Here is a 26,888-nt window from a genome sequence, read left to right as displayed (position 1 = left end):
CACAGTGAGAGCACACAAATTCTTTACAGGCAGTATCCACAGGTCAGCACTGAACTCTTGACTGTAGAGTGCTGAGGCAGAAAAACTTAACCACAAAGGCACTATACTGCCCAGCTGTCAACTCATTGCCAGGTGTTTTACAAAGGCATTCCCATTGTTTAAAGAGAACGCCTCATGTACTACCATCTCTTTGACAGACAGATGCAGGGGATACTGCTGAATGGCAGATGGGGGAGGGAGACCACAATTATTGCAATTATTTCTTTGTCTTGAATGCAAAGGTCTTTGCAGGGTCTTCCATGTGTGACTCCTAAAAACAGCAGAGGAAATAAGAAATCTGTGCTCTGTGATAAATTATCGAGTATTACTGTCCTTGCTGAACTTTTTGTTTTGCTTTACCAGGATTATTGCTAGAAGACAGAAGTCAAAAGTAGGCTTCTGTCATAACTGAGGACAAGTGACTGTGGTTCATTGCATCACATATCACAGGTAGCAGTTAATATGCATGGAAAGTAAGAGAGAGAAAGAACGAGAACTGCATATTTGGTTTTCTTACTAACAGTTTCGTTTATAATGAAGAGCCCATCATACGTCGCCTGTTAGTTTCAGATTACAGTTTTCTTTTGGATTATCATATGGCACTCAGGGTTTTAATGCTTTCACGTTAAAGAAACAGCAAAAGCATGAAGGCTATTGAAATGGGTGAGTAAATATCTTTCAGTAGTCATTTATGGAAGTTCACCTTATTTGCACAAAGTTAAGTATTTCAGAGCTTTCAGGAAGAACTGTTTAGGTTGCTAACTTGTTTGTGTATTAATTTATAAGGATATGATTCCATCCCCCACCCAGGACAAAAATAAGTATCACTAGTGAATCCACCTGCTTGTAGACAGATGGAAATCTTGGCTGGCTCATTGATCATAATATAAAACAATTATAAAAATCAACATAGATTACACTAGCAATACACATGCACACACACACACACACACACACACACACACACACACACACATATATATATATATATATATATATATATATATATATGTATACACACACACACACACACACACACACACACACATTTTTTAATGTAGAATTATAGGTATATATGTAATATGCGTCTGTGTGTGTGTGTGTGTGGGGGGGGGTGCATGCTGCCTGCTTTGAACTACAATTTTGATTATGATACAAGAAAAAAACATTAAGTAAATTGAAAGTTTCATTGATATTTGTGGAACACGTTCAGTTCTACTGTTTGGAGAGAAAACACTAACCAGTTCTGACTTTTCCAGGAATGTTTTCAAATGCCTAAGCTTTTGACACAGTTAAAATACATTAGATGCTTATTAGCTCAATGTTATTTTTGTATCTTGTATTTTCTTCACATCTTTAGAACTTTTTAAAACTGTGGCAGAAATGGATTTCCTTCGTAAATCAGGGCATATTGAAAGGTCATGAGATGGGTTGTGTTTCAGTCTTTTGTCCTAAGTACTTTCATCAGTACGCAATAATTACCCAGGAGTAAATACATCCTTTTGTGATGTTACTAGTTTTGGTAACTTATTAACTGATACTTGAATGTGCTTTTTCATTAGCCCAGCTGTTTAAGGACCACTGGAAATATCTTTGATCCTCATTGCTTTGGTCTGTACCTGCATCATATCTGTCAACTGTCAAGATTTTTGCAGAACGTCCAGATTTCTGCCTCATATTTTGGTCTGTTCCTCATAAAATGTGTGTGTGTGTGTTTTGGGGGCAAATCAGTGAGGATTAAAGTCAGTAAATAATTACATGTTTGAGTTTCAGACTTCATATCCTTCAGAAAAATGCATGCTAACACAAATCATGTTGCTATTGCAACTTTCTAATTTTATAAGAGAAATATTTAAAATCTGGCCCTTTTTGTGGGTCTTTGTCCGCCCATTATTTTAGGCTTTGTCCAGATTTCTTGTGCTAAGAGGTTGAGAGGTGTGACTTGCATCTTGCTATAGTTCTTGATTTTTATGTCTTTGATTGCAACCACTGATGGTGTCTGGTTTAATAATTTATGCTAGTTTTATCCATGTGTTCTCAGCTGCAGGATGTAATATCCTCACTTCTTCTTTCTTAACAGTTCACATTGGGTGATCCTGTTTGATAATTACTTCATTTTCTGCAATTCTGAACAGTTCTTTTTCCTAATTTTTCATAACTGACATATCATAATGTTTCTCTCCAGTATTATAAAATCACATACAAGTAAAATATAATTTTTGTTTTTGCTCATATGCAAGTCATCTGTTCCCATTTCTCTCTCGCTCTTACTGTGATGGTATAATGCTTTACCTAGGCACCACCTGGGACATTTTAATTCAAAGAATGCACCATTAAACCACATGGATTGTAAATGATGAAACTTTTATTTTAATAGAATGCTGTTTCAGAAATAAGTAACATCATTAGAATTTTACTTAAGGTGAATTGAATGTTATTGTGTCTTTCGGCTTATCCCGGTTAGGGGTCGCCACAGCGGAACTCCGGTCCCCTAATGTTTGGTAGTGGATTTTTACATGCCGAGTTACCAGCGCAGACGCACAACCTTCAACGAAGGTATGCCCATTCACGCATGTCTCCACACAGAAGACGCTCTAGCTGAGAATCGAACAAGACAACGTGTTACTGTGAGGCGACAACGCTACCGCAGCACCACTACCACAAATTGAATTAAATATAACTGGAATTTTATTTAAATAAGTTTTCCAAGTAGTGTTATGGTATTTTTAAATCAGTCCCTCAGTGCTTGTTGTGATATGCTGTTTTCTTAAAAATGGCATTATACAACAGTCGGTGAGACACAAGCTGCCACCATAGAAAAGCTGGATTGAAAAACAAGATGTGGGTCAAAATGTAGACAACATTTGCTTAAAAGTGAAGAATACTTTAGTAGCGAGTCACACTGGACTTGAACAATTGCATTTTGTACACAGTTCATTGTTAAATTTATTTATTTATTATTTATTTATTTATTTGCAGTTGGTTTACCAGGATAGTCCACTGGGCCAAGAAGAACCCGTTTTCAATGGAGTCCTGGGGAGAAAAGCTCCAAAACAATGATTACAGTTTACAATTTCAATCATTTGTAGGTTAAAGACTAAACTACAGAACAATTGTGACAAAAGTTTACAATTTCAGTCATTTGTACCTTCAAGACCAAACAAAGATTAAAAAGTTTACAGAAGTTTACAATTTCAGTTATTTGTAGCTTCCAGACATAGCAAAGATTAAGCAGTTACAATGCCATGATAGGTTTCATTTGTTGAAAGCTAAGAATTAAGCAGGTGCACGAAATAAAATTTTGGTTAAATCTTGTAAGAAAAAAACAAAGAATTGCTGTAGTGAATATATAGTTTCTCGAATGGAGTTGTATGCTTAGAGAATTATAAGATGTTATTACAGTTGGCTTATTATTTAGTGTCTCTTAATATATGGAGTAGTTGCTTGTAGGAAATGGAGAATAGGCTATGAGGGGTGGGAGCAGGAGCATTCCCATGAGGAAGTTAGATGTGAATGAAGTGATTTTTTTTAAAAACAGGGAGGTTACATAAAGAAGGTAAACTTTGTCACTTATGAGGCGGTGACCTTTTCAATTATTAAAATATATCTGCATGCTTTGCATTTTTATCAAGGAAAAAAAGCCTGACATGTTACATGTAGAAATGCCTCATATTATTAGAGTTAAGGAAAGGAAGTGTACACTGCACATAATAACTGGCATACTTAATAGGAAAGTACCTAAACATTTTAATTTACTATAGTTGGCATTAGTTTCGTATGGAAAATCAATATAATGTCTACTGCTGCTTAACAAATCATGAATAAATGAATAAATAAATAAAGATGCGTTGTGGTTCAGTAAACGTTTAGTGAATCAGTGTACTGGTGTTTTGAAGCCAGCCTAGGAAGCCAGAATTCTGAAAGACAGGGCTACAGAATGCTGTCCAGTAAAATAAGCCTGCCTTTTAATGTAACTAATGGACTCCATTTCTTAGTCAGAGCATAATTAAAGTTCATGAAAGCAGTATTGCTTCAGTCTTTTATGCTAGCTAAGAGAGCACTGTTTTCTGTAGCCATAATATACGCAGAATTGCCTCCTCCTGTATTTCATAATGGCTTACATGTATTGGCAGTATATTTAAATACGATTATAAATTCTTTTTTTTATTAGTCCTGTTGCTTATAGGTTCATAGGTTCATAGGTTCATACTAGGCTATCTGCCCGAGGGCATTTACAAGCCTAGCCCATAGTTTTGTGGCTTACGCCACCCCTTTAGTATGGGGAACTATACCCATTATTTTGCTGTGCCTCTGTTGAGCAGTGACACTGAGGTAATCCCTGGGGTATATCTGCGATCTCCCATCCATTGGTCAAGATTTCTCTTGAACAAGGCCAGCGAGGTGCTCTGCCTCACATATACCGGGATTTTATTCCACAGCATAGGGAGTCTTTGGGTGATGAATCTATCCCTCCAGCACGTCCTATTAATAGCCGTGTCGAGGTTTACGCCTCCGCCCTTGTGGCTCTGACGGATCTAGATTTTTGAGGTGAAGCATATTCATCAAATCTGGGTTTGACATGGCCTTGTATGTTAGGCAAAGGTCACCTCTGAGCAGCGGTGGCGACTGAATAGAGCTGGAGTTCTTTCAGTCGGGCAGCATAGGACAGATGTTTGAGACCCTTTATCCTTTTGGTGAGGAACTTTTGTGGCCTCTCCAGCTGCTGCAAGTGTCGGGTCAGATACATTCCGAATGGGGCATTGTACTCAATCATTGGTCTGATGAGTGATGAGTATAGGGAGACTATGACCTCCCTTGATCTAGATGAGAATCCCTTCGTACTACTGTTGGAATTGTCTGGGTATTTTTCTTCTATATTGTTTTGATATATGCTTACAAATCCTGGTATTTTATGACTTTGTGTCTCTGGGTACATAAGACACTAGTGAGATAGAAATGACATGCATGCACTCGTAGCACAGAATAAGTGCACAGTAGATGTTTATATTCTGTAACCAGCATCTCAGTGCATCAGTGCTAGTACTGACACCTGGCCACTGTATCCTAGGGTTTACAGAGCACCAGTTCCCTAAGTCAGGGAACTGAAACTGGAAATAGAGTACTGTTATGGCTCCATTCAGTGCTTAAAAATCCACTTTGCCCAATGACAGTATACAAAGATAAGTTCTTCTTGACATAAACTGTCTTTCTAGAGCCATTATATGACCATGCTACAGCATACTGAATGTTATAACTGCTATGCCTGCTCTGAACATTTGGCTGGCCAAGTTATTGGACTGGTGAATAAAAGTAGAGAAAAAAATAATAGCTGTTATCTAAATAACAGCTTCATTAATGAAGTGTCAGCAGGTAAATTTAATTTGCTACCTATAAGAACAGATGAATTATCTATACCATAAAATGGTTATGACATGGTGTATCACTAGTGTTCAATATTTGTTTCTTTCTTTCATTTTTTTGTTTATTTTGTTTTTAAAATAGATTTCAATTTTTGTATGTTTTGTTTAATTTTAAGTATTGCAGTATACAGATTAATGCCTGTTATGGTTGTTGATTTTTTAAATTGATTTTATTTTTATGTTTTCCTTTCATTTTCATATATTTATTTTAGATTAGTAGTAGTGAGTTTGTTATTTTTCTTTTTTACCTTTTTATATTTGTAAACTGTAGGACATTTGTGCGCATGTACCACTGTCTGTAGGTACCCGTGTACGTGTGTCTGTGAGGTTTTTTATTCTCTATATGTGAAAACTTCATGTTTTCTTTTTATTGACATTTTTAAAATTTATTTAATTAAATTATTATTGGCAGCTGTGCATTTATGGTAAATGAATGTATTGCTAGTGAATGACATAATACTTTCATGTGTTTAATGAGTTTATTTCATTTGTGCAAGTCACTAGTGTTTTTTTTTCATTAGTTTTTCTTTTTCTGCGTGTATGTTTACTTCTTCTGATGTAGTTTGAATGTGGTTTGTGTTACTTTAGTGGTCTACTCCTATTACTTAGCGAATTACTATAACTAGCCATTCTTTGAATACTCAGGTCACATTGACTGACATGTTTCAGTCACTGATTGACAAACTGGTGAAGTGAACTGCATGAATGGGAAGGGGGGTGCAAGGAATGAATTAGGAGAAAGGAGGAAGTTGCAAAGGAGGTGGAGATGGAAGAGTTAAATTAAGGGAAAAGGAGGTAGTACAGGAAAGGGAAAAAAAAAACAAAATAAAACAGTCTATTACATGGCACTTAGCTAACGGAGCAAACTACTCAACTGTCCAGAATTTTGCAGAATGTCCAGATTTTTGCCTCATATTTGTGGTCTATAAAATTTGTAGTTTTCTGGCAAACCATTGAGGATTGAAGTCATTAAATAATGACAGACATTTGAGTTTCAGACTTCATATCATTGAGAAATTGCATGCAAATGTAAAACCTGCCATTTTACCAACTTTCTAAGTTTTTATAACAGCAATAGTTAAAATCTGGCCTTGATTTTAGGCCTTTGACTCCAGTTATGTTTTGCTTTGCTCAGAATTCTTGCAGTAAGAAGTTGAGATGTATGCAGCAGGGGGATTTGGGAAGTTGCCCAAACACTGGCTAGCTGTCCAATCTGCTGTACAGATACACCCCGTGGTGGCGAACCTCCTGTCATACCACTGAACTGTCTCACATTTTGCTTTATGTTTTTGCCCTACCCCCAAAAAGGTTTTATTTTTTTGGGAAACTCACTGAGGATTTTAGTTAGTCGGCAATGCCAGTCTTTAGAACATTATACTTATTATTGTTCAGAAAATGCAAGTTGATGCAAAACCTGGTGGTCTGTTAACTTTTTAAAAGAAGTAGAGCAGTTATCTGGCAGTTAGTTCAGAGATTAAGGCTGTTAATAAACTGCTTCCTGTAGTCCAGGGCTTGGATGTCCTTCAAGAATGCAACTGCAGTCCTGACATATGGGTTGTCCTACCTCAGGCAGCCCTTCGGTCGGCCAGATTCCAAAGTCTGGGTCCGGCGTCGGCTGATGTCGCCTCCTCCCCGACGTCAGAGCGGCTGGGATATAAAGGCATCCGCCGACGCCATCTTCTTCAGTCTTTCTTGCCGCGCGGTGCCCGAAGCAGAAGCAGTTCGCAAGTGCCGGTCGGTCAGCTCCTGTGTTTTCAGTTACCAAAGTCATCAAAAAGTTAAGTACCCCATTGGGGAACATTTTTCTTGCCTCAGCCGATGTCAGAAAAAATTGAAAAGGTTAATAATTGTTTGTCTTGTGGTAAACAAATAAATCATAAGGACTTCCATTCTTACTGCCTTCCCTGCCTGGGCCCAGACCACGACGTCTCGGCCTGTGCTGCCTGTGCTTGCTTTAATAAGCGCACACTCAGGCGCCGGGCAGAATTTGCCGAAGACTTTTTTGGCGAAAATTTCGCTTATATCATGCCGTCGGAACAACCGACAGCACATATTTCCAAAAAACGTAAGGACCGGGACCGACATCCTCGGCCCGTGTCGTCCACCGATACCACACCTAAGCCTTCCGCGAGTGCATCGGTCTCTTCGGAGGCGGTAATTCAACCGCTCCAGGCTGACGACACCGCTTTACCGCGTACTTCAGTCCCAGAGGTTTCCCCGGTGCCGGTTGTTGATTTTCCTCCTGAAACCGAAGCTCTAGATTTACCTGACACCATACCAGTGGATAATGTAACTCCTGCACGTGGGGCAGCTAGGCCTCCGGTCTCCATGTCCATCAAGGCCTTCACACGTGCTAAGGCTGCCAGCCAGGCTAGGGCCCATCCTCCTAAATCTTTTTCCCAGGGCCCCTCTTCTGATAAACAGATCATGACCCTTGCTGCAGATCTAATCTCTCTTATCAGAGGTTCTCAGTCGCACCCAGACAGAGGTTCTCAGCCGCCTGCAGATAAAAGGCCTAGAACTGAGCAGACAGACCCCCTCTCCTCAGATGAAGCTTCTAGGAATTCAGAGCACTCAGATACCCAGGAAAAATCCTTCCAGGCCTACGAGGACTCTGATGCTGAGGAATCAATTCCTTCTGCCTCTCTTCCAGAGGATATTTCTTTCGGAGAAGTTCTCCACTCCATGAGAGAACATTTTCAGTGGCAGGGTCAGGAATTCTATGACTCCAGGAAAAGGCTACGTACCTTCCTTAAGCTACCCCAGCACAGACCATTAGCTATTCCTCCAGTGTTGGATGTCTTGGATAATGTATACTCAGACTCCAGTGCTTCCCCTGATTCTCTCCCTCCTGCTCCTGTCAAGCCAGACAGATATTACAGGGTTCCTGAAACTCATAAGCATCTCTTTAAGGCCCACTCTGTGGATCTAGAAACTATTTCTCAGGGGCCCAAAGGAGTGGCTACTTCCTCGGCCAAAAACCCCTTGCCCGCGGACAGGGAATCTAGGTTCCTGGAGAGATGGGGCAAAAAAGTTTATACCTCTTCCACCCTTGCCATGAGGTCACTTAACTGTCTTTTTCATATGTTTCAGTACCAGGATTACTTAATGGATGATTTGCAGAAAAAGTTAGCCTCTCCTGAGCCTATAGATAGAAAGGCTTTGCAGGATTTGGTTCATAACACTCAGCAGGTTAGCAATCATTTTCTTCAGTGTGGTTATGATGCATTGGAAGCTTCATGTAGGGCAGCTATGACAGGGGCCATTATACGTAGACATGCTTGGTTGAAAGAACAGCCACTGCCAGACCATGTTAAAGTAAAGCTCCTTGATGCACCTCTGGAAAAACAGAAGCTTTTTGGTGCTAATGCACAGGATGTGTTGAAATCTATTGAGGAAAAGGCTAAATCAGTACAGACAGTCAAGGATTTCCTCCAGGTTCAGCCACCCAGATTCAGCAGGAATTGGCCTTCAAAGAATTGGTCCTTTCCAGACACTGACAAGTTTCAAAGGGGAAAGAACAGGCGTGCTCGAGGTAGAGGGCAATACCGAGGCTCCTACAGGGGCCGCCAATGGCAACCACCAAATCAGAGAAGTGGCGCAGGGAGTTCAGCTGCACCACAGGGACAATCACAATGGCTTGACTTTCACACCGCCGACCAAGGCTCAAAGAGAAGCACCTCTAGGTGGAAAATTATCCTTATTCTCAAAGAACTGGCACATTTTAACCAAGGACAAATGGATTCTGGACATAGTAGACAAAGGTTACAGGTTCCACTTCCATACCTTACCAATGAGACAAGGCATGCCAAACCTGCCACAAAATCAAAGGGCAGAGGCACTCATACAAGTTTCAAAGCTGTTACAAATAAAAGCAATAGAAAAGGTTCCCCCTCAGGTACAAGGCCAGGGATTCTATTCAAGACTGTTCCTTGTTCCAAGAAAAGAAAAGCAATGGAGGCCTATACTGGACTTGTCCGCTCTAAACACTTTTCTCATTGTGCCAAAATTCAAAATGCTGACGTTACAGCAACTCCTTCCCATGCTGGGCAAGGGGTCTTGGCTGGTTACTCTGGACCTCAAGGAGGCATACCTGCATGTCCCAATCAGACACAGTTGCAGAAGATACCTCAGATTTCTTGCAGGGTCAGAGCATTATCAGTTCTCAGCATTGCCGTTTGGCTTACCTACTGTGCCCAGAGTATTCACGAAATGCCTGGCATCAGGAGTTGCACATTGCAGGCTCCAGGGGATTCAAATATACCCTTACCTGGATGACTGCCTTATACAAGCAGACAGCAAACAAACCTTGATAAGAAACTTGGACTATGTCATTCAATTACTACAGGCTTTGGGATACACAGTCAACATTCAAAAATCAAGACTACTGCCATCCCAACAGATTACTTTTCTAGGAGCCAAACTGGACACACAATCACAAATGGCCTTCCTCACAGAGGAGAAACAAAAACATTTACCAGATTACTTCAAAAGCCTAGCAAAGCTCACCCAGCTGACCGCAAGGAAGATCTTGCAGGCCCTGGGGTTCATGGCATCTTGCATTCTTCTGATCCCTTTGGCAAGACTACACATGAGAAAGCTACAATGGTACCTAAAAAGCTTATGGTCTCAACACAGCCACAATCTAGAAGACGTAATACCACTCATTCCATGCCTGCAAAGGGAATTTTTGTGGTGGGCTCAAGCAAGTCATTTAAACAAAGGCATGTCTTTCAACAAACCTCTAGCAAGTCAAACCATTACAACAGATGCCTCAGATCATGGATGGGGGGCGCACATGGAGGGCAGATGCATTCAAGGGCAATGGACTCCCAGGGAAATGCATCTGCAGATAAATCAAAAAGAGATGTTGGCAGTGATACATGCAATCGAGGCCTTCGGAAAATCCCTTCAACAAGGTCATCTGCTAATAAGGACAGACAACACCACTGTCATGTGGTATATAAACAAGCAGGGGGGCACTCATTCGTATCCCCTCTGCAGACTAACAATGACTCTTTGGGAAAAGTCCCTGAAACTGAACATCCACTTGCAATCCCAGTTTGTTCCAGGCAAGGACAATGTTCTGGCGGACAGGCTGAGCAGAAATTTCTTGGATCCGCACGAATGGATGCTGCATCCACACATTTTCTCACAAATAACAAGTGCATGGGGAAGGCCGGACATAGATCTCTTTGCTTCTCACCTCAATCATCACCTGGAGAAGTTCTGCTCAAGGACGCACCATCCTCTAGCCTGGAGAACGGATGCTCTCTCCTTCAGCTGGAATTCCCTAACAATTTATGCATTTCCTCCTCTTCCATTACTGACCAAAGTGTTACTGAAGATCAAAGCAGAACAACCAAAAGGAATTTTGATAGCTCAAGACTGGCCAAGGCAGCACTGGTATCCATTGCCTCTGAGCATAACTCACACCAAACCGTGGCACTTGCCTCAATGGCCTCTACTTCTAACTCAGCACAATTACAGGACTGTTCATCAAAACCTGCAAACATTGCAGCTGACAGCTTGGAGGGTTCCATGACTTTTACCCATCTCTCTCTCTCAGAAAAAGTTCAAGAAATCTTGCTGGAAGCACGCAGACCTTCCACCAGAAAAACCTATTCAGCCAAGTGGAAGAGATTCATCATCTGGAATGCCAACAAGGGTCAGGTACTTGGCAGAAATGTTTCATAGTGGCCTCTCATATTCTTCCATAAAAATTCACACTTCAGCAATCTCAGCAAAATACAACTGTGGCCCACCTGTGTTTTTGCATCCCTTGCTAAGACAGTTCCTGAGAGGGATAAAGAATATCAAACCTCCCAGAAAACCACCAGTACCTGCATGGGACCTCAATTTCGTCTTGGAAAAATTAACTCTTCCTCCTTTTGAACCAGCAGCATCTTCAGAAATGCAATTTCTCTCCTGGAAAATGGCTTTTCTGTTGGCAGTTACCTCAGCAAGAAGAGTCTCGGAGATACAGGTCCTCATGGCAGTACCTCCCTTTCTCATTTTTCATCAGGACAGAGTTTCTCTAAGAACCAATCCTTCATTCATGCCAAAAGTGATATCCAGGGTGTCTCTGAATCAAGCAATTCACCTGCCTACTTTCTTTCCCAATCCTCAAAATAAGGGGGAAAAGCTGCTGCACACTTTGGACATACACAGACAATTACGCTACTACTTGGACAGAACAAAGACTACCAGAAAGTCTGACCAACTATTTGTGGCCTATGCTGCTGGAGTACAAGGAAAGGCAATTTCCAAACAAACAATTTCAAAATGGATTGGACACTGCATCAGATTCTGTTACTCTTTCCATGGAAAAGGTGTGCCAGCCAATATTAGGCCACACTCCACCAGAGCTATAGCCACATCCACAGCCTTTCTAAGAGGAGTGGCTACAAAGGACATTCTAGAGGCTGCTACATGGAGCTCCGTGCATACATTTACCAAACATTACAACTTGCCTTTATACTCCAGATCCCGAGCAGGCTTTGCTTCGGCAGTCCTGCAGGGCATTTTAGCTACACCATCCCTTTCCTAGATCCTACCACCCCCAGCTTGGCTATGGTATTCAACCCATATGTCAGGACTGCAGTTGCATTCTTGAAGGACATAGTACAGTTTTGTACCTACCATAAATGTAGATGTCCGATAGATATGCAACTGCAGTCAGGTTTTCCCTCCCTCCTTCTCCTCTGCATTTTTCCTTTTGGGTCCATTCCCCCTTTCCTTTATTAGCTGGGGATCTCTGTTATGGTGTATCTGTTTTTTACTGCTGTGCATGTCTGGAATTTTTTATCCATTCACCAAATTTAGCCTTCCTTGGAGGGCACCTGGCATCTGGGGCAAGAAACACTGAAGAAGATGGCGTCGGCGGATGCCTTTATACCCCAGATGCTCTGACGTCGGGGAGGAGGCGACATTGGCCGATGCCGGACCCAGACTTTGGAATCCGGCCGACCGAAGGGCTGCCTGAGGCAGGACAACCCATATGTCAGGACTGCAGTTGCATATCTATTGGACATCTACATTTATGGTAGGTACAAAACTGTGCTTTCCCGCTCACTCCATTTTCCTACTGTGTGACTTTGAGAAAGGTAACTTAACTAGACAGTGTACCGGCTTGAGTCTGAAAAAAGATCCACATATATCTCTGTCCTACCCCTGTTACCAAATATAAATAAATATTTACCATTACCCTTGAATTTGGGCATCTGTCCCAGCAAGATTTTTGGTGTTATATATAATACCTGAGTAAAGCAGGTGAGAGGTATGCTTCCTGTACCCATGCCTCTCAGTTATCACTGATGTCAAATGATACCCCGACATACAGCTCTGTTTTAGAAGTTAAATCCATTGATAACTGCATGGTAGTGCAAAACCTGTACTTTCAGTAACTTCCTATGAATATAATATTTACAGTCTATCTTGATTGACTGCCTTTGTCAAACCATTACTTTTGGCTTACTACCTGATTCTTGTGCTAAGTAGTTGAGAAGTGTTCTTGTGCACTATGGCTACATATACATCACTGTACTGCTGCCCTAAATGTACTGGATAGATGTGAAGACAATGCTTCACTCCTGCTCCTATATGGGAGGGAAGCATTCCTTACTGCCTGCAGATCTGGTGACCCAGGTTTGGGTTCATCCTCCTACTTGAGGTGGTGAGTGAAGGAAGGAGCACTGAGCCTTGCCATGTATACCTTTCAAGAGCGAGAGATGTGCCTTAACAGGGCATGGCACCATTTCCTGTATTACACCCCCTTTAGGGTGCCTCTTCTTTGGAGGGTTTGTTCTGCCAGTTGTACAGTTTGGTTTCTGGCTCACCAAGGAAATTCATTTTAGGTGAGCTGTAGTGGAACCACCTATAACTTGTTTTCTTTGAAGTTGCAATATATATTTTTCATGATTTTTTGTGGGGGTGTTCTTTTCATATTTTTATTTTTTTATGTATATTTTGTCACTTAGAAGCAAATTAAATATGGTCCCTTTTTTCTGTTGGTAGTCACAATAATTTCTTTTTCATTTTAGCTACGAAACTCACTCATAGCTGTGAAGATTGATTTTTACCTCTTGACAGGAAAGTATTGTGTGATGATGGGAGGTAAAATGTTGTTACATCATATATTTACATGAAATATGGGAGAGTTATGACAAAGCCAAATTTCTGTAGACCAGAGCAGTTGTTAGCAATGTCAGTGTTCTAGATTTCAGGTATTAGCACAGACCAGAGGAATTAAAGGGCATACCATGGAGAATAGGACTGCATTTTTCAGATTTACTAAGAATAATTACATCTCATTTGATCAGTACAGGGTTATTCAAAAGCAAAGCAAACATCTAAAACATTAGATGCCAATGCAGTGACTACCAAGATTGCAAAATATAAAACATTTTTTTATTTGCTAAGAGATTGCACAAACTCAGAGAGGGAGAAAATGAAGAAAACACAACACTCAACTTTTCCACCACAACAGGATACTGACGGTCTTCCGGGTCCAGCATTCTGAATGTCAGTCAACTGGCAAGTGACAAAGAGGAGGACTGCTGTATTTTTCACAGGTCATTTTTATCTGGGTGGATGAGTGAGGAACATGTTTGGCAAATGCTTTGCATGGAAGATTTTCAGTCCATATATTTCTAGTTAATCACTGTATATTAATCGGATTAGACAATAGTAGTAGAAGTTTGTTTGTGTCTTTCGGCTTTTCCTGGTTAGGGGTCGCCACAGCGGAACTCCTGTCCGCTAATGATTGGCAGTAGATTTTTACGTGCCGAGTTGCCAGCTCTGACGCACAACCTTCAACGAAGGTACGCCCATTCACGCATGTCTCCACACAGAACATGCTCTAGCTGAGAATCGAACCGAACAGCGTCTTACTGTGAGGTGACAACGCTACCGCAGCATCACCACCGCAGTTTTGCAATAGTAGTAGAAGTAGCAATAGTAGTAGAAGTAGCGAACTTAAACTCGTCTTAAGTCAAAAAAATAATAAAAAATATATAATTTAAAATATTGTACAGAATTACTAAGTGTTCGACCGGAAACAGACTGCCTTCCTTTCTTGGATTACTTTCGAATACTTAGTAATTCTGTACAATATTTCAAATTATATATTTATTATTTTTTTGACTTAAGACGAGTTTACGTTCACTACTTTTACTACTGTTGTCTGATCTGATTAATATACAGTGATTAGCTAGAGATATATGAACTGAAAATCTTCCACACAGAGAAGTTTCTTACACTGTTTTGTTTTTGGACCCACTATACTTGTTTAGTGGGTTGTTTGAGACTTCGGGGATACCACAGAGATTACTTTTTTTTTTTGCAAATGCTTTGTAGAGTACTTGAGCAAAGAAGTAGAGAGGCCAAGTTGAGATTCTGGTAAAATTGTAACCAGATATCAGTGCATTGAAAAACTGTTCTGTAACATCTCCTTTGGGAACAGTAAACATCAGGAAAGTCTAGCTCATGACAGCCCCAAATTTCTTCTGTGAGGGTTCCATATGAGTGAATGAATGTAAACTGGATTACCGATCACAGCTGGGCAAGCTGCAACTTGTTGGTTGCGTTTTCTGATAGGAATTCATTGCTGATGTTGTTTCCATTTCAGCTCTGGAAATAATTAGTGTTTGTTGAAGCTTTTCCTTTTCGCCACCTTTAAGCAACAGTGGAGTTAGTAGGTATAATTAAGAGAGTGTGTTGGTTGCCTCCTGGAAAAAAAAAACACTTATTTTTAGGATTTTTCTTTAGGTTTAAGCTTCAACCTGTTGTTTTTATTCAGTTGGACCTTCAAGCTTCAATCAGTAGCTACTCAGAAAACATGTAGTTGTAGTCCTCCATGATCTTGCAGCACTTTATTCATAACAGACTGCAGTCTATTCTTATGGATGACTGGGGTCACAAAGAACGGCTAGATGCGGTATTACTGGCATGTGATCAAGTCAGGCACAGATACCAGTAGCTAAGGGGGTCAACTGTGAACTAAATACAGGGTCTGTCAAAGATGTACATGAAAGGTAAGCCTAGCAGGATTTTCAGTGACTAAAATCCTAAGCATAGACTGCAGAACAAGATTAGACTGCAGGGAAGCAAAAGCAAATAAGGAGAGAAATAGAAGAAATGAAATTAGGAATAACGGGATGTAAGTAAAAAACTATCTCACTCTTGAATGACTACTCAAAACAGGTGAAGAACAAAATCTAATAGCATGCTTGCAACCAAATCTAATAGGATGCTTGCAACTAATCAGTTGTGGTAACTTTTCTTTGTAGCAAATTGTGTGGTAGAACAGTAGTTCTCTGAGGACAAATGTAAGTGCTAATACTTCTATGGGAAAGGTTAATTGGCATTCCAAGTAGCTGTATGAAGCCCTTTTCTAGAAAATAGTTAAAAATAGCAGTATATATCAAGCATAGAGGAAGTGCAAGGGAACTATTTACTGCAGAATGGGTACTGGGAGGAGGCTGCTGAGGTTAGCCGTTATTTGCCATGTCCTGTGATAGTATTGGCTGTGAAAAAGCAGAAACAGTATGCTGAAATAACCTTATTTGGTAATGAAATATGTTATAATCTGCAGTAATGGCTGCTTGTGCTGCAAATGCAGGAAAAGCTATGTCTTTGAAAGCAGACTGTTGTAGGAAGTGGTTGGTGGTGTCAATTTCCTAGTTAACATAGAATATGTTGTATTGGTGTTTGTTTGTTTTATACTTATTCGTGCTTGAACTTCCACTTTTGTTATAAATCGGGCAATAGCAATTTTAAGACTTCAGCAAGCCCTGCTGTAACTAACTCCAGAGGCCCAGTGCTCAGTGATACACCTGCAAAGAGCAGATTATCTAATTCTGACAGTTCTTATAAACTTTTATCAAAACAACTAAGGTTCTTCAGCATTGTCTGCATTTAAGGAATAAATGTGTATGAGTAAGTGCAGCAAAAAAAACATCAGAACTACTGCTCTTCTGTTACATCCAGATATAGCTGTTGTTCCTTTGCAGAAAATATTGTGAGATCACAGGCAAATTTACATAGGATGATGGCTAGTCGGTAGGTAAAGGTTTATGATTTCATTAAATCTTGTGGGAGTTTTAGGTCTGTTAAACCAGACAGGAGGATATTTCTTCCATGAATCTTGTTATGGCTGTGAAACTGTTAATTCTGATGGGCTATAAACTGCTTATCTGTTAATCTACTTGGGTTGTTCTGGCTCCTTAATCTGCTAATCCTGCTGTTTTTATAGTGCACTGAGTCTCCTGGCTTCATTAATTCAGCACAGAATCACTTGTCATTTAATCCTGTTGGATCTCCTGGTTCTGACAGCCCCGCTGAGCCTCCTGCTTTTTTTTAATCTTGCTAGGAGCCCTGGATTCTGTTAACCCTGGTTATATCATGCTTTCGATTATATTTGGTTGGACAACCTGATTCTACAAATCTGTTCTGGATTTCCTAATTCTGTTAGTCATGCTAGGTGCCTTTTAACTCCTTTGCATTTGCTGTGGTCTGCTTGACTCAGTTCATTCTACTGCAGCATCCCTGCTCTCATTTAATCCTGTTAGTACCTTCAGATTTGTTAATCCTGCATAACAGCCAAAAGCTCTTTATTCTGCAGGGGACCCCTGATTTATTTTGTCCTAGTGTGAGTCCACAGACTCCATTAAGTGAAATGGGGTGACTGTTAATTGCTTTGGATGCTCAATAGCAGTGTTTATCCAGCTGAGGGTCTCTGGTCTCTAAAGTTAGCCCTCCGTATAGCTAGTTACTACTGTCCCAGTATTCAATTTAGTTCATTCATGCCTCTTTAGCAATCTGTGGGAAATATACAAATTGTGGAAACTGCAACTCATTGGTAGAGGTAGTGAGGACAGGTAGAATCAAACATATCTCTTCTTTTTTCTGTAAGAAGATAGAATTTTATTTAAAATATTAGTATCACTGTGAGTTGTGACTACAGTAGGAGAGTTAACGATTGAGGTGAGAGAGTGGTGTCCAGATCAGTGGCATTAAAAAAAAATAGCTGCAAAAAGGTTTTCGGCTTGCTCTTCTGTTAGATACTAGGATTAGTGTTCAGATGGTGCTGGGAACTGCAATTTTCTTGTCTCTGTAGCAGCTAGGGTTACCACCAATCCCTCTTTGTGAGGGACTGTCCACTTTGGGCATTTGTATTCTGTGAAAAAAAACCTAAAAAATGGCAAATGTCTTGAGATTTTAGGGCAAGAAATATTTCTTAAGTTTTCTTTAATATTTTGTATCTGAAATACCTAAATGTTATATGAAATAGCATAAGCAACCCAAATGTATCAAGAATAAGCATTTATTTTGACAAAAAAGTGAAGTTTTTTCATTTGCACTGGTCATGGGTATGTTTGTCCTGTAAAATCTCATGTTTCTAAAAATAATGCCCCACTTTGGGCATTTGAAAAAGTGGCAACCCTAGTAGCAGCTTTCTGCTTTCTGGATACGGATATATTGTGAGGATTTGTTTCCCATGCTGGAGTTGCGTTTGCTGCTTTCTGTTTAATCTTGTAGGCGGTACTTAGTGAAGAGAGCTGATTCATTTTTGGTACTGATATCTAAATGTCTGATTTTATTTTATCTGTTTGTTTAGATGCTTACCCACCAAACCCCTCAGCTGCACCTGTTTGTGAGGAACATTTTTCAATGTGCATCTTGAACATTCATGTCCTACATTGTTCTACATGAACAAGTCTGTTAAAGTATTTCATTAAGGAATATAAATGTGATTTTTTAAAATTATTTGTATGTTACGCACTGGATTTGTTTATAGTTTTCTTACTACAGTACATTTGAGTGAAGTATTTATGTTTAAAATAGTTAAGCTTTATGTATAGTGTCTTAAGGAGAAATGTAACATTTTATTTTCTGTAGTATTCTGTAACAAATTATGTATTTGATGTTGTTAATTTTCATTCATTCCTCAACCATGGGTTTGGATCCGATACCTGGACCTAACTTGGCCGTAACTGTAGCTCGTGGCCAGCAAAAAACTCTTGATCTCCCCCTACCCATAATGCACCAACCCCTAACATAACTCAGATCTCGTTTGCCACTTTCATGAATAGACATGGTCAGCCTGAGCTCTTGAACTATTTCTTCAAAATGTAAGTGTTTCTACTTAATTTTTCTATAAAGAATTAGTATTAGTCATTCTCCTTTTCCATTACACTGTATACAACGCTTATTTACGTTAGTTGGTATCTTTTGATCTTCCCTTTTTTTGTATCTTTATCTTGTTACACTTTTGTATATTTCTCAGTACCATAGCTGGTATCCTTTTCTTTTCTTTGGCAATTTCTTCCTTAATTTCTATAGTATGCCTGATAAAGGAACTTTGGGTTTCAAAAAAATGTCAAAAGTTTGGGCACAAATTGCTCTTGTCTGATGTCCGTACCTTATGCATCTACTGTTTGGGCCCACCAGCCTCCAAAGTGACTGCTTTATTTGTAAACATCTGAATCTTCAAGCAGTTATGGACAGGAAGAATAAGCTAATTTTGAAAGGTTTAATTCCTTCTTTCTTTGGTGAAGCTATCTCTGGGGCTCAGTCCCCCACAACAAAATGTAAGGAGCCTTCTACCAAGTCTCTGAAGTCTTTGGTATCATCAATTCCATTTCCTTTGGAGCTACCCAAAAAGAAGCACAAGTCTGATCTGAATTATACAGTGGTCAGACCTCCATTGGATCCGACTACACTCTCCACGGATCCTACCTCGTCGGATCCTAGAATGATACCTAGGACTAAGTGTTCACCTACCTTGGATCTGGTACCATCAAGAGTACCTTCCCCTTTTTAGAAAGACGATGCTGTAGGTCACCTTCCCCTTTTTAGAAAGACGATGCTGTAGGTCACCTTCCCTTGCCTCATCTCATTATTCCAGGAGTATGACTGAAGAAGATGTGGGCAGAATGATGAGGAGATTCCTCTCAGCACAGATACAGATGGGTGTTCTCCCGACCCTTACGGGTCAGAAATCCCATGCCTCTACCACGCCAGCTATGGTGGCTCCTTCTTTGATCCAACCAATTGTTTTTGAGCTCCTGGATGCGAACCTGCTGGGTCCATGTGGTTTGGACCTGAAGATAATTTTATCTTTGGATCCAAAGTTGTCTCTGAGTGCACCGACTCTGATGTTTTTGGAGCCAGATGACTCTCAGAGCCAAAGTGCCCCTGTCAGGTCAGAGGCATTGGAGTCATCTCCAATGTTTTCAGTGCCTTCTCTGCCCTTTGGAGCCTCTGCATTGGATAGTTTGGCTCTGACTTCCTCCTTGGGTAGGTTGCCTTTGGGGCAGGGGGTACCAACAGGCCAGAAGAGCTGGCTTCTCAGCTACATTGTCTTCCTTCTTCCCAGAGCTATCTGCTTTTGAGGTAGTGAAATTAGTCTTTTCTGTTCCAGCAGGACAAATGGATCCTACCCCTTGGATCTTCCATCTGGTTCACAGATGTCCCTGTACCTTGAGCCTCATCGTTCTACACCACAAGGACAGCCAGCTCAAAGTCTCCAGGCTACCCAGAAGGGTATTAAAATCTATTCCGACACTTCACTGGAGCATCCCACCATGGAAGACCCTAGGAAGAAGAAGTGCAAGAGGAGGCACTTGGACTCCTGTTAGGAGTCAAACACAGAGGATATTCATTTTGATGATGTTGAAAGGTCCCCAGGATCACCTGCTGAAGACGTCTCATTTGGAGACATTCTTGATATCCTTAAGCAAGAGAGGTGGTTGGTACTCCGATAATCATTCTCCAGAGGAATAAATATTCCTGGAAGCCTTTGGAGCTGGTCCATCTACCTCCTGGGTTACTCTGCCTGATGATGAGCTAGTTGACTTGATCTCTAGGTGGGCATGGAAGGAGCCTGATGCAGTTAAGCCAGCCCCCAAGAGACCAGGTTGAATTCTGGCTCTACCTATAGGTAGAGAATTCTGGAGTAAGGGGGTCAATGGTCAGCGGCAGCCACCAGGAAGGAACTTGCTGAACAGAGTACCTCTGTCCATCTCCCTAACAGGGTGTCTAGGGCACTGGACAGATTTGGGAAACGTGTATGCTTCAGCAACCTTTGCCCTTTGGTCTCTGAATTACTTGGCACACATTACGAGACTATAAAGGGACTAGATCAAGTAAATTTCAAAATCCCTTTCAGTGACCATTACTGCTGGGGCTCAATCTTCTCTGGGCAGTCAGAATCTATTTCAAATTCATCCAAGAGACTTATCTCGCATGCTGCTGAAAGTACCTCAAGGGTGATGGGTTCAGACATTGCCACTGGAAGACATGTCTAGATGCATTTGTATGATTTTGTGGAGCCCTTCAAGTTATCGTTCATCAATGCTGCTTTTGACGGCAGTTCATTGTATGGCCCAAAAGTGAAGGACATGGTCTCCAGGTGTGAAAAAGATGGAAAGACCCTTTCTGCAATGGGCGTACATTTTTTGACCCTTTAAAGATCCTTTTCTAGGAATCAATGAGGTGGTCAGAAAATGTGATCCAGGAAGTCCTAGTGTGCTTTGTAAGATCCATGTGGAGATAGTTCTCCGAGGGGTGGGGGTGGGGGAACTCAAATGGACAACAATGCTGAACATGGCAGAGGAGGACAGCAGAATCAAGGGTCCAGAGATTCTTTCTCTGATAGATCCAATCAGTGCTCCTGAAAAGAGGCCCAATTGTTCCCCTCTGGAGGCAATTGGGTGTCGATTATCTCTGCACTAGAGAGCCTGGCTAGATATAACAAAAGATATTTGGGTGCAGAGAATTATTTCCAGAGGTTATATTATTCCCTACCACCTCCACCTGTATGAAAAATTCCCAATGCTCCACTGAGTCAGAAGAGTGCAGCAGCACTCAAAATAACAAAGCTGATAGAAAAAAAGAGTCATCCAAGAGGTCCCACCAGACCAAATAGAATCCGGAACTTACTCAATATTTTTTTTAGTGCCAAAGTAAACAGAGGACTGTAGACAATTTTTTATCTCAGTGTCCAGTTTGACACACAATGTTTTAGATAGTCATGGTCCAATCCATTCTGCTCTTCTTGGTCAAGGAAGTCTGGATGTGCTTGGTAGACCTTCAGGATGGATACTATCACAAAAAACTGGAAAATCCAGAAGGTATTTATGCTTCCAGCTGAGAGCCAGTCATTATTAGTTCAGAGCACTGGCCTTTGGCCTCACCACAGCCCCCAGGGTGTTCACCAAGTGCATGGCAGTGGTAGCAGCTTACTTGAGACTGCATGGATTTCAAGTGTTTCCATACTTAGATTGGCTTATTAGCTCCCTGACCAAGCATCTACTGATAGCAGCAAGGGATCAGGTACTCCAGACATGCACTTATCTGGGAATAACCATAAATCACAACAAGACTCAGTTACAACTGACTCAAACATTGGAATTCATAGGGGAGGTGTTCAACACAGTATCAATGGCAGCATCTCTTCCTCTCTCAAGAGTGCAGACCATCAGATTCCAGGTCAGGAAAATAATTTGCAGTACCAAAATTTCAGCTTGATTAATTCTGCAAGCCTTGGGGTTAATGTCAGCAGCTATAATTTTATTCTCCCTAGCAAGTGGACGCTAGCAACACAATGGTCGATTCTTTATCAATGCATGTCAGAAAAATAAGAATCACTCAGGCATACAAGAGATACTTCTGGTGGTGGATTCACTCAGATCAGATTTTACAAGGCCATCCTTTCATCCTCCCTCAGCCCAAAGCTGTAGTGACCATGGACACTTCCCAGATTGGGTGGGTGGGGCACTTCCTAGGAAACACAGTCTAAGGCACTTGGTCCCTTGATGAGGCCAACACACATATCAATGTTCTGGAAATGAGAGCAGTGCACCTAGCATTGCAGGCATTCCAAGACTGACCTCCATTTTGGGACAGTTATGATCCAGACAGACAAAATGTCAGTAGTTTGGTACATCACCAAACAATGAGGAACCAGATCTTACCCCTTGTGTCAAGAAGCCCACAGAGTATGGCAATGAGTGATTTCTTCCAATCTCTTTCTGATAGCAACACACATTCTGGGGAAGTCCATCGTGATAGCAGACAAATTGCTCAGATCCATTCTACTACTTCATGAGTGGTCTCTCAACAGGAAAGTGACGGATATGATTTTCCATCAATGGGGTCAGCCTTGCTGTGATCTTTCTGTATCTCCCCTAAACAACAAATGTAGCAGCTTCTTTGCCATGATGCCTCCACCAGGGGAATCACAGAGGGATGCTATAATCTACGATTGGCCCCCTGGTCTGCTTTATGCCTATCCCCCAACTTCCCAAATTCCCAAATTCTTACAGAAAGCTGGCCAGTTGAAGAGTGAGGCCATCCTCACTGCACCTTACTGGCCTAGTCAGATTTGGTTCCCTTCCTTTGGTCTCATCTGCTTTCCCCACCCTGGATTCTGGATCCAATTCTAGACCTCCTGTCTCACCCAACAGGTATGATTCATCTGGATATCTCAAACCTCACGCTAACAGCTTGGTTTCTTCAATTCCAGCAGAAATATGTTGACCCCTTCTCAGCTCCTGTACAAAGTGTTCTTGAAGTTTTGGCAACAATTTTTAATGAGGGACCTAGCTCTTCAACAATTAGAGTTCAGTAGGCAGCAATCTCTAATTCTGATATTGGATTTGAGAATTATTCCTTGGCTTCTTCTAAGCTTTGTAAAGCCTTTTTGAGAGGTACCCTCCTACTGAGACCTCCATATAAAAATCCTACTTCACCATGGGAATTAACTTTTGTGCTGCAGGCCTTAATTCATTCTCCCTTTGAACCAGTGGTTAAATGTGATCTTAAATTCCTGACCTGGAAAACTGTCATTCTAGTGGCCATTACTTCTGCTAGAACAATTTCAGAACTTCAAGCATTGTCTTCTAAACCTCCTTACTTGATTTTTCATAAGGATCGAGTAACATTATGTACCAGTGCTTCTTTCCTTCCTAAGATGCTGTCCGAATCGAGTAACAACCAGTCCAACAATTTACCAATTTTCTTTCCAAAATTTACAAACATAGGTAAATATATGTTGCACTTATTAGATGTTCATAGACAATTACATTTTTACTTACATAGAAAAAAGAAGCTAGAAAAACATATCAATTATCTGTGCTCTTTGCAGATTCTAAATTGGGCAAATCATTTGCGAAGGTAATTTTAGCCAGATGGCTGACAGGCTGTATATCACTTGTCTACAACAAGTTATGTCTAACCTTACCAAAACTTTTAAGAGCCCATTCAGCTAGGTCCATGGCAACTTCTTCAGTGTTTCTATCTAGAGCTTCCATGGCTATTTGTGCGGCTGCAACCTGGGCCAATCCTCATACCTTTATCAGTTATTACAAACTGGATTTGGTCTTGAGGGGAAGAGCAGCCTTTGGCTCAATTGTGCTCAGGAATATCCATCCTTAGAGTCCAACCAGGACTTTAGGTAGCTGGGGCCTCTGTCCCAATGGTTGAGGAATGAATGAAAATTGACAACATCAGATAAAGAAGTTATCTACTTACCATAACACTCCATCTGTATTGTCCATTTTCATTCTTCCTCAACTCCCCTCCCTCCATCTCCCAACCTTTTTTCATAATTGACTTCTGGCAGAATGACAGATTACAAGGACATCACTGTCCTTTATGTTGAGCTCCAGATATGGCTTATTCTGGTAAAATATTTATGGTAGTTTATTCTATTTTATGTAAAACAGTAAACAAGATCTGAGGTATGTTTGGGGTTGGTGGATTATGGGTAGAGAGGAACTCAAGGATTATTTGGTGGCCATGAACTACATGAACAGCCAAATCAAATCTGAGTATTAGATCCGAACCCAATGGTTTAAGAAGAATGAAAATGGACAACACAGATGGTATGCTATGGTAAGTACATAACTTACTTTTTTCACCATTAACTGGCATCAAATGTGCATAAAATTTGACTTTTTATATCTAACTAATCCCTTTAATGCTCATAGCATGCATATTTAGCAATTTTCTTTTCTTTTTTTTTTTTGGGTGATTCAATATCAGTATGAAAGATCCCCAAGAGTAAAAAGCAAAAGGAACTCACAAAGTAGTGTAAAAATAGGTTTAATAGCAAATATTTTGAGGTAAAAGTCTTCTTCAGTGCTTAAAATCATGCTAAAATATTTTAATATGTACACCACATGAACAAATTCAGACCAACAGACGTGCATCAACAATGAAATAATTAAAATAAGCAACTGCGTGCTTGTTTCACAGAAAAAAGACCTCTTAAAAACAGGTTTTAAACTCACAGTATCATTCAGCCCAGAGGTCACATCTGCTTGAAAGTAATCTATCTATATTCAACATTCTCAGTGTTCATCACAATGCCCCCACCTCTACTCTTTCAATGTTTTTTATAACCCTAAATGCAAAACTATGCATTTTATTTGAGCTTATAATATGTTTAGCTAAGACATTACTCTTCACCTCCCTAAGTATGTTGGATAGGAGCTGGCCTATCCTTTCTTTTAACATCTTGCTGGTTTTTCCAACATAAAATGAAATACATTTTTTACAGGTGGCTAAGCAAACATATTCTTGGTTTTTCAAGTGGTAAACAAATGAAAATAACATGTCTTACTTGAGTATACAAAAACATTGTTCTTATTTATAGTGACAAAACTGGTAATCATAGCAAGGCACAATATTTTTAGTTTTAATTATAGCATTCTTAAAGCACGTTTATTTGGACATGCTGGGTGCTTTGTTTAAATATGAAAGTAATATAATTTCTGTAAAAAACAGAAAATTTATTAAAGATTATAATGACTTTAAAAATGGCTGTATTTTTTCTTGGCCAAGAACTGAGTTCAGAAAGACAGCCACTGGTTCAGCCAGTCAGAGAATAACAATGGGTGATGAACAAATGAATGAAGGAACATCTCTGAATAGTCTTGATGTGATTGGGCTATCTGGGGCCAGGGGAACAGAGGTTTTAAATGCTCAGCAGGATGTCATCATACTTCCTAGTAAGTAAGTTTTGAATCAGAAAATGGCCTGGGTTTCTTAGGTTCATAGGAGGCTACTAGGCTATTGGCCCTAAGGCCTTTATAAGCCTAGCCATGATATACCCTTGTTCCCTTATTGACCAAGTTGTATGGTCTATATTTGCAGTGCGACTCTATAATCAGCACCAAATGCCCTTATCCAAGAGGGATATAGGTGATACCACTGGGGTAAATTTTCTATCTCCCAGCCAGTTGTCTAAGTTATGCTTAAATAGGTTTATTCAGGACCTCTGTTTTACATGAATTGAGAGATTGTTCCAGAGGAATGGCAGTTTCTGGGAGACGTATCTGTCTCTCCAGCATGTGTTGTTAATGTTGCAGGCTAGGTTACAATCCCCGGAGTAAGTGAATCTTGTCCCACTTGACTTGTGGATGTGTAGCATTTCCATTAGGGCAGTGTCCGAGACTGCTCTGTAGGTCAAGCACAAGTCACCTATCAGCAGCCTATAAGATACAGAGCACAGTGACAGGGTCTTCATTCTGTCCATGTGGGTCATGTGTTGAAGGCCCTAAATTTTCTTAGTGAGAAACCTCTGAAGTCTCTCCAGTTGCTACAGGTGTCTGGTGAGGTACATACAGCAAGGAGCATTGCACTCTATTAGTGGTCTGATGAGAGATGAGTACAGGGGAGTTATAACATCCTTAGCTCTGGATGCAATGCACTTACTTATAAGATGTCCAAGAAGGCCTTCTTTACCACTGTGGACACGTGGTGACTGAAGTTAAGGTTGCTATCAACCTGTGTTCCCAAATCTCTCACCACAGGGTTTGAGCTAAAGGGATACAGTTAATATTGAAACTTGCAGGGACTTCCCCTTTGCCGAAAGGGATGATAACACATTTTTTTATGTTTAGTTTAAGTCAGTGACTTTGGCACCAGTCATTTGTCTGTGTAAGCCCTTTTTGTAGTATGTCAGCATCATTGGGGGACTCAGTGATTGCACCCAGTTTGCAGTCATCAGCAAACTTGGTAAGTCACAGGCCATCTATTTTCACCTGGACTTCTGAGAAATAGATTCCAAACAGTAGGGGGCCCAGTACAGATCCTTGTGGTACACTACTGGTAACTGGTCTGCTGATAATGGTGGAATCCCCACCTTTGACTGTATGCTTTCTGTCAGTGAGCCAGTTGGCAACCCATGTAGTGACATAAGCATTAATTCCTAGCTGGGTGAGTTTCTCAATGATGCCTGAGTAGAGGGTTGTGTCAAAAGCCTTGGCTAAGTCAAGATAAGCTGTATGTACTATTTTGCCTTCATTCAGGGCTTTGGTGACATTCTTGGAGAAGTCCACCAGGTTTAATAAGCATGATCTATCCTTAAAGCCAGATTGGGTTGGGTCAAGAGTTTGAAGGTCACCTATGTCTTTGTTG

The 26,888-nt window shown here is 40.7% G+C and overlaps 1 protein-coding gene across 1 annotated transcript in view; it reads left to right on the top strand.

The window, feature by feature from the left end:
* The first annotated feature begins 293 nt into the window (after positions 1 to 293).
* Positions 294 to 26,888, top strand: part of LOC122817011 — a 480,838-nt gene continuing 454,243 nt past the window's right edge. Inside the window, exon 1 of the mRNA XM_044090121.1 lies at positions 294 to 702. Coding sequence (XP_043946056.1) covers positions 684 to 702 — 19 coding nt within the window. The 5' untranslated portion in view covers positions 294 to 683. The remainder of the gene's footprint in view (positions 703 to 26,888) is intronic.

This window comes from Protopterus annectens, chromosome 12.part0, assembly GCF_019279795.1.
Source record: "Protopterus annectens isolate FY-2018-M chromosome 12.part0, PAN1.0, whole genome shotgun sequence".
NCBI classification, from domain to species: domain Eukaryota; kingdom Metazoa; phylum Chordata; order Ceratodontiformes; family Protopteridae; genus Protopterus; species Protopterus annectens.
Note: the sequence above shows the minus strand (reverse complement) of the source record. Positions and strands in the feature narration are given on the sequence as shown.